The sequence below is a fragment of the Nicotiana attenuata genome, unplaced genomic scaffold, assembly GCF_001879085.1.
Source record: "Nicotiana attenuata strain UT unplaced genomic scaffold, NIATTr2, whole genome shotgun sequence".
NCBI classification, from domain to species: domain Eukaryota; kingdom Viridiplantae; phylum Streptophyta; class Magnoliopsida; order Solanales; family Solanaceae; genus Nicotiana; species Nicotiana attenuata.
Genome location: NW_017673826.1, coordinates 22,475 through 35,831, shown reverse-complemented (window position 1 = coordinate 35,831; position 13,357 = coordinate 22,475). Strand labels below are relative to the sequence as shown.

General features: G+C 35.4%; 2 protein-coding genes across 2 annotated transcripts; one reads left to right on the top strand and one right to left on the bottom strand.

Annotated features, from left to right (window-relative positions):
- Positions 1 to 569: 569 nt before the first annotated feature.
- Positions 570 to 1,421, top strand: LOC109217384. Its single transcript, XM_019381620.1, has one exon. The coding sequence runs from the start codon at positions 570 to 572 to the stop codon at positions 1,419 to 1,421; it is 852 nt and encodes a 283-aa protein (XP_019237165.1).
- A 5,663-nt stretch (positions 1,422 to 7,084) lies between these two features.
- Positions 7,085 to 8,441, bottom strand: LOC109217386 (F-box protein At1g53790-like). The gene has a single exon (XM_019381623.1). It carries the CDS (start codon positions 8,376 to 8,378, stop codon positions 7,293 to 7,295), a length of 1,086 nt encoding a protein of 361 aa, XP_019237168.1. The 5' UTR covers positions 8,379 to 8,441; the 3' UTR covers positions 7,085 to 7,292.
- Positions 8,442 to 13,357: the final 4,916 nt, after the last annotated feature.

Genomic DNA, 13,357 nt, shown 5'->3' with positions numbered 1-13,357 from the left:
TCAACCTAAAAGCCTTTTGTATCTTTTAGTTCACGGATCCTTAAAACCCCATATAAATTCAATTGTTATCCGGATTCAAGGGTAAACAATATTAACTTTAAATTATTATTTTAATATTTTACTTTTATGATAAACAAGTACTGATATACTCATACTACATAAGGCAAATTTTAACTCGTAAGTTATAAAAAATCGGTAACGGCAAGAAGAGAGTTAAATACATTCAAATTATAATATTACCGTATTACTTAGGAGTGCACAACTACCCAAAACACAAGAGAGATTGAAGAGGAAGAAGAAAACCCTAAAATTCTCAAAATCAAGAGCTGCTTCTCCCAAAGCAGAGATGATCAACAGCAGCGCAGTACTGCCAATGGATGTGATGATGGACATCTTCTTAAGGCTACCCACAAAAACATTATGCATGATGAAGTGCGTCACTAAAGAATGGAGAAACTTAATCTCTGACCCATTTCTCAAATCCCTTTACAGAGCACGTTCATCTCTTAAACCTAGTTTGCTTTTCCTCCAAAAAAAAACATGACGGTACTTCTACTACTAGAGTAAGTATGTCATCCTTTGATTTAAATGGGAACCATAACTTTGACTCCACTTTCACTTTGGATGGTTACGTTTTTTTCATGCCTTCTAAGTGGGAGTTGATTTGCTTTCTTTCCAAAGACGAAGCATTTTACGTATGTAACCTAAGTACTCCAGAGTTGGTTAAGTTACCTAATACTCCTACTAATTCTTGTACTTCTTTGAACGGTACAGCGTTTGGATATATAAAGGAAAGGGATGAGTATGTATTGGTTAATTCTCGCTTTATTAGTAATAATAATACTGTGTGTGAAGTCATGAGGTGGACTGATGGTTGTTGTTTGAAAAATCTTTCTTGGAAGGTTGTTGATGCAAAATGCCCGTATACGCTAAGCCTAAGCTGGTGTGGCGTTCTGGTTGAAAATACTTTTTATTGGATTCTATACGGGGGCAAGTATGAAAGCATTGAAGCAATCATTTTATTTGATTTGAAAAAAGAGGAATTTGGTACAGTGATGCCACCAAAGGATATTTTTGATGATGACGGACTTTGGTCTTTGGCGGAATTGAAGGAGATGTTGTGGTTGTTTGGTTCACCTGAAGATGTATCTACCATGGATATTTGGGTGTTGAAGGATTCAAAGAGTTATACGTGGGTTAAGGAGTACACTATTGACCTAGCTGGGATTAACCTTGACTTGGGGTTTATCAATATTCTGGGTCACAAGGAAGGGAAAATTCTTATGGATGTCCGTCATGAGAGTCTTGAGTGGTATGATATGGACAACAAGAGCTTCAAGAGAATAGATAAGGTAGGGTCAGTAAAATGGAGTTGGTCTCTACTTTATGCTGATGGCTTATTTTCCTTGGGAAGTCGATAGCCAGGCGCATAATGTCTTCACCTGCTATTTATGGTTGTCTCGTCAGCCATACTGTTTGACCTTGTGCTTAGAGTAAATTAGTTAAACTTTTTAATTAACCAAACAATGGCCTGACCCTGCAGGGCACATGTTACCCATTGCCTTCGCGAAGCAAATCAAGTGGCAGATTGGTTCGCTAAAGAGGCCACCAGAGCTAACGAAGGTATCACACATACGGATTTTAGACGGGTACCAAAAGCGGCCAAGGGCCCTTTCTTCATGGATATGTGGCAGGTCCCTTCTTTTAGAATTAGATATGAAAAATCCAATTTTTTTGTAAGTTAGTTCTATGCATAGTGAGAGGAAATGGTCTAATATATATTTTTGCCTATAGACTCTTCCTCTCCTTAGGTAGAAAGGTATCCCCGAGGTAAGGTTTATGTCCCCCCTCAGTGTAACCTTTTTTGTTTATATAATAAACATGCATGTAGGGGTCCAGCCAAACCCCCCAACACCACAGGGATGAAAACCTGGGTGATTGGTTTATTTAAAAAAAAAAAAAAAACAATGGTCTGTCATTTTAAGGAGCTATCTTGTGGTCTTTGGGATGTATTCAACTACTTTGGTTGAACTATTACATTTATAATGATGTAGAAGACATTCATGTTAGGATTATTTTATGATTATTGTTCTTATCGTGTTATGTCGAAGCCATTTCATGAGGGGATCGGATTCTGGTTATAAACATGGACGGAAATTTTTTACCCTCTTGCTTTATGTCATGAATGTTCTCATTGTTCTTGCCCGACTTAGCTCTTTTCTTTCTAAAGTAATTATGCTTATTAGCCTAAGATACTATTTGATGGTGAGTTTCGGAGCAAGAGTAAAATTGTATCGATATGACCAATAGGTTACTGGTTCGAGTCATGAAATTAGTCGTTGATAGTACTTGTGTTAGCTAGGGTAGGTCCTTCTCTCACGCACAATACTCGTATGTTCTATTCTCAGGTAGTTAGGATGTCATACAAATTGATTTATCTCAATGTTAACTAACTTCATTCCAGTCTATGAATATTGAATGCGTCAATGAGTGGATGATGTGCTTGGATAGTGGGTGAATAAATATTGAAGTTATTTCCGTAATAAAATCTAGTAACATGAAAATAAGCTGCCGCTAATTATAAGAACGTACTCTCTCATTTTGATTGATTGATCATATATTTTTTCTTTGGTTGTTGACGTTGAGTATTGGTTCTAAAGTTGAGCAACATCAAGCAAGAAGAGTTTACTACTTTTTTGGGGTTTCTTGGTATGGACAAAAGTGGATAGAAGTCAGAAAGGGGAAGTCTAGTGTCACTAATTAATTGCTGGGAAATCTCTTTTTATCACCCTTGACACTACTACTACAAAAGGGAATCTTTGGCTGGAGTAGTGAGATCGAGTGAATTTGATCAAAGTTCTGTTATTTCTGCAAATTGTTACGAACATGTTGAAAAAGGGCACCCTTCTTCCCGCTCTAATGTTTATGGCTCAGGTGATGATATTTTTATTTTATCGCGACTAATATTGTTTGTGAACTAACTCATTTTTCATAAAAATTAATCACATTGGTAATTTATACGGATAGGTAAATAAAGTTTTGTGTGACCATTTGACGTACTTTAGCGAAATCTGAATGAATTTTTGATGCTTTTGGTTCAAAAATGTATAAAGTTGGTTTTTGGGGGGTAAGTTTAACATTGCCCCTTTTCTGTTGTGAATACAACAACAACAACAACAACAACCTCAAAGACTTGATCTTTAATTGAACCTTTTCCTATGTGATTTCATGTGTTAATTGATACATATTACATTTAACCTTCAATGGTTCTTTGATGTTTTCTTTTCATAGTCGTTTTCAATCTACCTCTATTTAGCAAACCGTGGATCTTTTAGTTTATCCCTCGCTACAAGAAGGAACATAAAATCTACAATTAAGCAGAGGTACAAATGTAAAATGTTAAGACACGACCACTTTAGTTGAAAACTGCATAGAAACTTATACTACCTAATGTATAACCTGTTCCAGCACGAGTCGGTAATCAATTGTGTGTCTTTGTCATAACCAGTCAAGGGAGTGAAAAGGAAGACGGCTTCACTAATATCAAATGATAACGAAGAATGCGTAAAGGAAGAGAATCACTATTCCTGAACAAGATAGACCTCCATACATTTGATAAAGTTGAACTACAAATAAAATGTCAGGATCCTCAGATTTATCCCCCTTTTGGCGAGGAGCCTGGGAGGATGGAACATCTTCTCCTTCAAAGGGATGTATCTCTATCTCTGTGTTCCTATCAGCCCCCCTTTTTCTTATTCTCTCTCATGATATTTATACAAAATACTTCCCTTACCTAGTGGTCCTTAACCGGAGTACCTAAGTTCTTGAAATATTCTTTAGAGTATTCCTCTGAAATGACTAAGTGCCGAACTAGCCGTTCGGGCCGAACTGAGTGCTCGACCTCGACCGTAGCTGAATCATTCGCTGATATATTGCTTCCTGTACGTGACTTCGGCTTGGTTGACTCCTGTTCGTTCTTCCTTAAGTAGAATTCCTTTGATCAGATTTTGACCTATACAATACCATATCTAACCGGTTGAGATTGCTCCAATAAAGTTTGCTCTACCTTTCTTTAACGGATGTAAAGCATGAGAGTCTTGAGTGGTATGATGTGGAGAACAAGTGTTTCCAGAGATGGCTTGTTTTCCTTGCGAAGCAAATAGCTTAGCAGCATAACTTTTTCTGAATGCCAGATCAGATTTGGGCTTTCCACCTGCAGCTTATGGTTGCTTCGTCATTGTGCTTAGTATTTCACTTTTTACTTTGAATAATATTATAGTTAATGTTTTTTAACATTGTTGTTCTATCATTTTCAAAGTTATCTTGTGGACTTTTTTATCCATCTCAACTCTTGTTGTTGATTATAACATTTGAAATGATGTTGGAGAAGTACATATATTCGTGTTAAAATTGATACTTATTTCTCATTTTGTTACGTGGAAACCATTTTATGATATGATAGAATCCTCTTTAAACGTGAATATTCAGAAAATAATTATCCTCTTGATTATGCGGGCATGGTTATTTTCAGAGTTCTTCCCTGTTTTAGCTCTTTTCTTTCTAAGGTAGCAATGGTTATTAGCCGATTGATTTCCTACTATTAGTTTGTCACATTTATATGGAATTTACATTTCACAATTAATCGACTTAATTCCGGAATCTTGGAGTCTTGAACAAAGCATTGTCTGAGTAAATCACATCAGGGTTTTAAGTGTGAGGAAAATTGAGTTATGAAATTTCTTTTCCGAGTTAAGTTTTTGGATCATTGATATCTCAGAAGATGTGATGAGACATTGTAGACCAAACTCGCTTTTGCTTTTGGATTTCTGCTATTTTGTCTCATGTATTGTCTTCTCATTTTAATATAATTATGAAGACTTTGTTGCTTGTTAAATTGGTTGTCTTTGGTGTCGCATTGTTTTTTCCCCTATACACAAAGATAGTGAGGAAAGAAAGATGTTAAGCAAGAAGGGTTTTTTTTTTTTTTAGGTGAGGACAGCACTGGGCCCTGAGGAAAGTGATGAGAGTCAGGAGGTGGGGGGGGGGGGGGTGAGGGGGAGTTATGTTATGGGATTGGGTAAAGGTGGCAAAATGGTTAAAAGAAAACAGTTATCCACCTATATTATCCATCAAAAATGGGTTGGATAATGAACCATTTAAAAACAGGTCGAATATGGATAAAGAACCATATTATCCACTTAGAAAATGGTTAACCAAATGGATAACTAATGTGTTTAACTTTTTCATTTGTAGAGCCTCAAATTGGGGTTCCTCAAGTTTGGAAGACTAAGAATTCTCTCTCATAAGTGATCATATTTAAGAAGTCCTGGATAATATGGATATCCATATTATCCGCCAGATAAACTTGTTTTTATCCGTCTCAAATACGAGAGGAAGAGAAAATGACAAGAAAGAGAGAGAACATTAAAGGACAAGAGAGGGAGAGAGAAAAGGAGCTTGGAAATAAACCCCATGAAAACACCAAATAAAGTCATATTAAGCATTTTAATTACACTTCAAAATCATAGATCATAGATGATTCTCCAAACTTCACCATCAACTACGGACCACTTAGTTTTAATCAACTACTAAAAATTAATATTTCCATCTCAAACTTAAACGAAATAGTAACAAAAAGGAGATAAATGAATATAAACAGACCTGAAATTCCTTTAGTCAATTGATAGAATGAGTCATGGTAAACAGTGGGTGTGGTGGAGAAAGTTTACCTCCTATATTTCCTCTTTCCTGGTTTTAAGTTTTTTCTTTTTGTTTTGGTTATGCTACATTGCTACTCAATTATTTTTAAGGCAGATGCGGTGAATCCAGTGCTAATTATATTTCAACAGTAACTAATGTTATTAGTTCAATAAGTCTCATATTATATTTTTTAACAAGTCTTTTATGCTCAAGGAAAAATGTTAAAAGACTACTTTCCTACGATCAATACATTATTTCATATCAATCTGTATCATAACCATCAAGAAAGCAGTCTACCAAGCACAAAAATAACACATTATAAAAAACCACAAACCATTGATGAAACTGGGATCCCCTCATTCATGAAAGTTGAAACAGTTTCAACATAACACAATAAGAATAATGATCATTAACACAAATGTATTTCCATCATCATTTCAAATGTAACAATTCAACTAAAGGAGTTGAGATGCATCTCAAAGACTACAACATAACTCAGCACCAATGACAGAGCATTGTCTGGCTAGCTTTCAAAAAGTTTTAACTGATTTACTCAAAGCAAAAAGTGAATCATAAGCACTACGATGACAAAGCAACCATAAACGGCGGGTGAAAAACCCAAATACGACATCCAGAAAACATCAATGCCGCCTATCGACTCCCCAAGAGGAAAAAACCATCAATGTAAAGTCCACACCAGTTCTATCCTCTTAATCTTAGATTGTATAATCTGTTGAAGCACTTGTTCTCCACATCACCCCACTCATGCTTTTGAAATTTTCTATTCAACAAATATAGATGTATGCTAGAAGTATTTAAGAACAATCTACATCATCAATATCATACTTACAACAAACCTAATACTTCGGACCTTATCAAGCCTTGAAATCATAATACCTTCACCTGCACCAAAATGGGGGAAAAGAAACAAAACAACGACATATAAACAAATAAACACTAGGTCGCAACACTTCTATAGAACAGGTGGTGAGAGAACATTCAATGAATTTTCATATGGTATCTCAAAATGGTCAAGAATGTTTAGGTCATTCCATTTGCTAAGGCACAAGATCATGGAAATCTATTCATAGACTGGAATGAAGTTGGTCAACCCTGAGATGTCAAATAACATGACGTTTGGACTAACTGGCAATAGGACATTAGTATTTTGATATGTAAGGCTAATAAGCATTACTACCTTAGGGGGACAATTAGCTGAATAGGGGAAGAACAATGAACATATCCATGCCATTAATCAAGAGGATAATTTTTTCTCAGTCAATGTTTTACTAGGATCCCCTCATCGTCATGAAACTATTTCTAAGTAACACTATAAGAATAATGATCATTAAACAATTCTAACATAAATGTACTTCCAACATCATTTCAAATGTAATAACTCAACTACAGGAGTTGAGATGCATCTCAAAGACCAGAAGATAATTCAGCAAAATGACAGAGTATTGTTTGGTCAGCTTTCAGAAAGATTTAACTATATTACTCAAAGAAAAAAGTGATACCCTAAGCCCTACAGCAACCATAAACCACAGGTGGAAAGCCCAAATCCAGCATTCAGAAAAACATTATGCTGCCTATCGACTTCCCAAGGAAAAGAAGCCATCAATGTGAAGTACAGACCATTTCCATTCTACTGACCTTAGATTGTCTATTCTTTTGAAGCTCTTGTTGTCCATATCATACCACTCAAGACCCTCAGAATCGACATCCATTAGAATTTTCCCTTCCTTGTGACCCAGAATATTGATTAACCCATCGCCAAGGTTAAACCCGGCTAGGTCAATAGTGTACTCCTTAACCCACATATAACTCTTTGAATCCTTCAACACCCAAATATCCATGGTAGATATATCCTCAGGCGAACCAAACAACCACAACATCCCCTTCAATTCCGCCAAAGACCAAAGTCCGTCAACATCAAAAGTACCCTTTGGTAGCACCACTGTACCAAAGTCCTCTTTTTCCAAATCAAATGAAATGATTGATTCAATGTTATCATGCTTGTCCCCGTATCTAATCCAATAAAAAGTATTTTCGACCAGAACGCCAAACCAGCTTAGTGTATACGGGTATTTTGCATCAAGAACCTTCCAAGAATGATTTTTCAAACAACAACCATCAGTCCACCTCATGACTTCACACACATTGAAATTATTAACCAATACATACTCATTCCTCTCCTCTATATATCCAAACGCAATACCGTCCAAAGTAGCACGAGAACTAGTAGGTAATTTAACCAATTCTTGAGTACTTGGGTTACATACATAAAACCCTTTGCCTTTGGAACTAAGAAAGCAAATCAACTCCCATTTAGAAGGCATGAAATAGACATGACTATCCAAAGTGAATGTAAAATCAAAATTATGATTCCCATCAAAATCAACTGATGACATACTTACTCTAGTAGTAGAGGTACTGCAGCATTTTTCTTGGAGCAAAAGCAAACTGGGTTTAAGAGATGAGCGTGCCCTGTGAAGGGATTTGAAAAATGGGTCAGAGATTAAGCTTCTCCATTCTTTGCAAACGCACCTTAACCTGCACAATGTCTTTGCGGGTAGCCTTGAGAAGATGTCCATCATCACATCTTTTGACAGCATTATCATCTCTGCTCCGAAAGAAGCCGTTGTTGATTTTGATAAATTTAGGGTTTCCTTCATTTCTCTGTTTTTATGTTTTCTACGGTCAATAAGAAGCCTTTCTGTCTCAATTTCAACTCAGGGCTTTCGTTTCTCTAGTGAGTTACAAACGAAGCGCGCCTAACAGCTTGTTTGGATGGTTGTTACCTGTCGTGTTTCATAATGTATCGTATTGTATTGTATTGTACTATATCGTTTGATTAATACAATGTTTGGATGAATTGTATCGTTTTGGCGTCGTTTCATGGTATCACGCACCTGTGATATGATGAATAAACTTGCAATATTATAAAGAAAAATTATGATATGTATATAAAAAGGTAGGGTAAATGATAAAATAAAATTATTTAATAATAATGAAGGGTGAGATTGAGAGAAAAACACAAGGAAACGACGCGACCACACCAAATCGGTCGTTACATAAAGTGGTACATTTCATCGTTACGTAACGACGGATTTAACGATACGATACAATAAAATTTAAGTAATAATCAAAACAAACATTGTATTTAAAGTAACAATACGATACGATACGATAGGTAACAACCATCCAAACAAGCTGTAAACCCCTTCCTTCTTTACTTAATCACCTTTTGCCAACTAATAAAGTGACTTTTTTTTTAATTTTCTATAGTAATACCCCAAAGAAAGTGTCTTTGTATTTGGTCTTTGGATAACACGATTAGGGATAACAACTAAAGTTTCTTTAATCAAAGTTGCCATATTCAAGAAGCTTGTTTTCCATCCCCTTAATCCACTTTTTCAACAATCAAGATATTTTCCAAAGCAATTAGCTTGTTTCATTGTTAAATAATCTAACATATAGTATTTATCAACCTTTGAGCATTATTTGAGAAATTTATTCTAAATTTTATTAGAGTTAAATGATGAGTTGATTATTCGGATAGTCACTTAATTTTGGGTAATTAGTCATCAAAGTCATATATTCCCTTCCGTTTAAAAAAGAATGAACCTATTTTGAAGTTTAAAAAAGAATTAAAGAGTTTTAGAATTTGTAGGGTAAAACAATTTATAATATTTGTATGGCTGTAAATCATCTTATTAAGGTTAAAATGGAATGTTTAAAGTTATATTATTTCCAAATTTACAAAGCGGTCATTTATTTTACCCCATGTTTTTCTTCTGATTTTAATTTAGAAAGTGTTTGTTGCTAGTTCTTTTGTAAGTAAAACAAATTAGGTTGTGTTTGGTGTAGCATTGTTTTTTCTCTATACACAAAGATAGTCAGAAAAGAAACATGTTAAGCGAGAAAGATTTATTTTTCATGGTTTTTGGTGAGGACAACATTAGGCCCCGAGGAAAGTGATGAGTTCTCTTCCCCCAACAACTTCACTCCAGAGGAATCGCATATTCTTAAGCGAGAAGGTCAGACTCTTGTTATTGAATTTTCATTGTTTACACCTAATAGCTCATTCTCTATTTTATTTTTGTGCTCAATCCTTATATTTTCCTTTTTCAGTCTAAAAGGAAAGCGAAGTGACTATCATCAGATAGTCACGAGCGCTTAGAGGCATGAAGTTAAGCGATTACTATTGGAAGGAGCTTAACTTCTTAAAGGACTCTTAATAAAGATAGTTTTTTTGAAAAAAAGCAATTCAAGTTGGGTTTGAAAGAAGCCAGGTGATCCGATTAGAAGATAAAGAAGATAGATGAGAAGATAAGGGGCGAAGGACTTTTTAATATCTGATCGGTGCAAACATGATATTAATTCGTCTTGTCCTTTATTAAGAGACTCCGGACGCTCCTTTTTCCTAAGGCCCAGTCCAGTTACCTTTGCGGATCTCCGCCGCTTGCTTTTGCACTATTGTTACTTACGACTTCTCTTCTCTTACACAATTCCTGACTAGTCGTAGTTTTCTAAGGATCGGAATAAGAGGTTTCGACTTTTCGAGGTATTTAACATAACTAATAACTTCATATTGAAAAAGTTTAAAATTTTCAAATCATTTTGATCGGAATTCAACTAAGAGGAACGAATCAAGGCCTGAAGTTGGTTCGTCGAGCAAGAGGAGAGAAGGATCAACAAGGATTTCATTCCCTGTGTTTGTTCTTTTTCTCTCTTCCCCGGATATGCCTTTAATAAGTCATCAACCTATTCTCATGTAACGACATCTATGATCGTGAAATTCAGGAATGAACAATTGCAACAATCATGTTCAATTTTTTTTGATAATTTTAAAATGTGGTGCTTTGTAATCAAGGTCAAGAAGGAAGTTCATGAAAATGTAGCTCACATAGGCATAATTCTTTAATAATAACTTCATCTCTTTCATTCAGAAGTGGGTGGAGGGGGGATTTCTAATATCAGCTATTTATGATGGGAAATCCCCCTTTATGACCATTTTTTAAAAGATAACCAAACTGGAGAGAGAAAGAAAGTAAGGATCATAGAAGTTTATAGCTCATTGTTTTCAAATGATCGGTTTTGTGTATTTTCATAGCACTGAAAAAAAAAGAAAGAAAGTAAGAATAAATAGTTACGTAGCTTTTGGATCTTTAGTTTGATGTGCATGCTTGTATGAGCCAAGTCTATATGGCCTTGTTTCCTGGTCCTTGTCTCAATTTTCTTCGAGCTCGGAATAAAGGGAATTTTATTTTTGTTGGTGCTAAGAGGCATCTATAAGATGCTGTGTTTAATGAATCTCTTAATAAAGGGAGAGGGTTCGAATTTTCCCATTTACTATGGTATATATATTTATATTTTCCCCTGTTATAATTTTGGTCCAGAACCACTTCTATCCTTAACAAAGTGTGTGAAATTACCCTTAACTCTAACGTTCCTCCTAGCGTTCTTCCATTGTGGCAGGCAACCCCTCTATTAATTTGTTCATATTAGCAGCCAAGTCAACACCTAAATATAATAGTCCATAGATTTTAAACCAGTACATAACAGCATGGACGAAGCTATTTTCTTGTTCACCTCTCTTTCCATTCCACCACCATACACCAACAGTACCGTTGCCGACGAGCTCACTCAGCTTTGAATAGTCAATGCATGCTATCACTCAAAAATCGAACTTTGAGTCCTTTTTTCTTAATGTGCAATAAATGTAGGATTTTTTGGTGTTGCCTTAAAAAAAACCACTCGGGAAGATCTAACAAATCCAAGTTTTGTGTGCTCGGATTTGAGTAATTTGATCCGCTCACTTTTTGTCTTTGAATTGTGACTCTAGAATTGTAATTATTTTCCTTTAATTTCTCAATATGCACATAAGAATATTGAGTAGAGTGAGAGTTTTTAGAGTAAATTTCATGGATGGTCATTCAGCTTTTGGTTCATTATACAAAAGTGTCACGACCCATTTTCTGAACAAGCGGGACCGGCACTCGATCACTAAACATGACCGAGCGAACCATCTCTGCTTATCAAATCTGTTATAACTCCAAACTTTATATGCATCAAGGCAATACTCTAACCAATTACTTTTGATTAATTTAAATATTTAAATAAATCAACTCCAAAACTTTATTCGTAGTAACTACTGAATTACTACTAAGTTATTATTAAAAATATCTGAATCTTAACCAACGACTATGTCTATGAAGCCTCTACTGATAAACTGACGCACTGCTCAGGACATGAGATTTCCTGGCCAGTTCTCTAAGTAAACAAAGAAATAACTAAATAAAGATGACTCAAAGGAATACTCCACGAACAAAAGCGGAGCTCACCAATAACACTGGAAGAGAAGGAAGTCCTAACCCGTAGCCTGCTCGCCTGCAAAACCGGTTCCTACGTTGTACCGCAGACCAACGTAGGTTCCCAAAAGAGAAAGTCAGTACCATCCATTGTACTCAGTGAGACTCAACAACAGGGGGCAAAACTTTAATAACATATACATTACGAGCAAAGGTTCTAAATGCATGTAAAATATAAAGCTTATAAGAATAATTCTAAAATAATTGCATAATAGCAGTTTATGAATATTCTAAAAGAAATTCTTTTCTTTTTCTTTCTTATAAAAAAATACTTCACTTTATACTTTGGGAGTTCCAACTATCCTGACTTAATTCTGTCTCAGTCACCGTGTGATCGGCACGGGTTCAATCCCAACCTGATCGAATAGGCACAATCCACGAGGTGCCACTCGCTTCATGGTTCTCAGCTCTCATGTATCAGGACTCTCGGCTTGGACGACGACCCCTTCTCAGAATAAGGATACTCCCAAAAATCTTTTCTTTCTAAAACTTCTTCTTGTGACTTTTCAAGTTTAAATCTTTTCTTTATAGAACATCATGTACATGCTGATGCTGGTATCCTTAAATGTAAAGCATGGCATAAGAATGAAATAAACATGTAAAAGTATTTCTAAAGATTCTTTCTTCTTCATAAATTTTCAACATGAATATAGCATATAAGAATAACACAAAAATCTGAAAATTTAAGCACATATATCATAATAAATCATATAAACTTTTGCTAGAACAATTCTAAGTTAATAGGTACTCACTCGCTCCAATTAAGTAAATATAAACTCTTTTAAGCAATTCATCAAACACCTTGTATGCATGCTTTTGTGAGTTAAACCATTTTAGTAAAGGGTTATATCAACTCACCTCAAAACTCCTCGAGCCAATACGTAGGCCCCAGTCCAATTGACACCAGTCAAACAATCGATTATACAACAACCAGTGCATTTTAATCAATTTTAAAGTTTCACTCCTAAACATGGAATTTATTGTTGATATGGAGAAAGAAGGGAATTAACTATCCAATTCTTATACTGTAGGATAATTGACAATAAGGAATTTCATATACCCGAGTTCAAGAAATAGTGACTTATAAAGAACCTTAGAACTTTGGGTGCAATTTCGTGGCTGCCTTTGCGTTAGTAACAGAACGTGAAGTTTTCTGTTTTGAGAATCTCCTTTTGTTTAAACCTTTTCACAGCCCTTATTTTTTGGCTAAGGCTTTCACGCCTTTACTGCCAAGAGCCCTTTATGGGCTTAAGGCTCATATTTTTTTTACAATTTATTTG

What these genes read in the sequence shown, in the direction of transcription:
- LOC109217386 (XM_019381623.1), bottom strand. Translation starts at nt 8,378, where the DNA reads ATGAAGGAAACCCTAAATTTATCAAAATCAACAACGGCTTCTTTCGGA.
- LOC109217384 (XM_019381620.1), top strand. Translation starts at nt 570, where the DNA reads ATGTCATCCTTTGATTTAAATGGGAACCATAACTTTGACTCCACTTTC.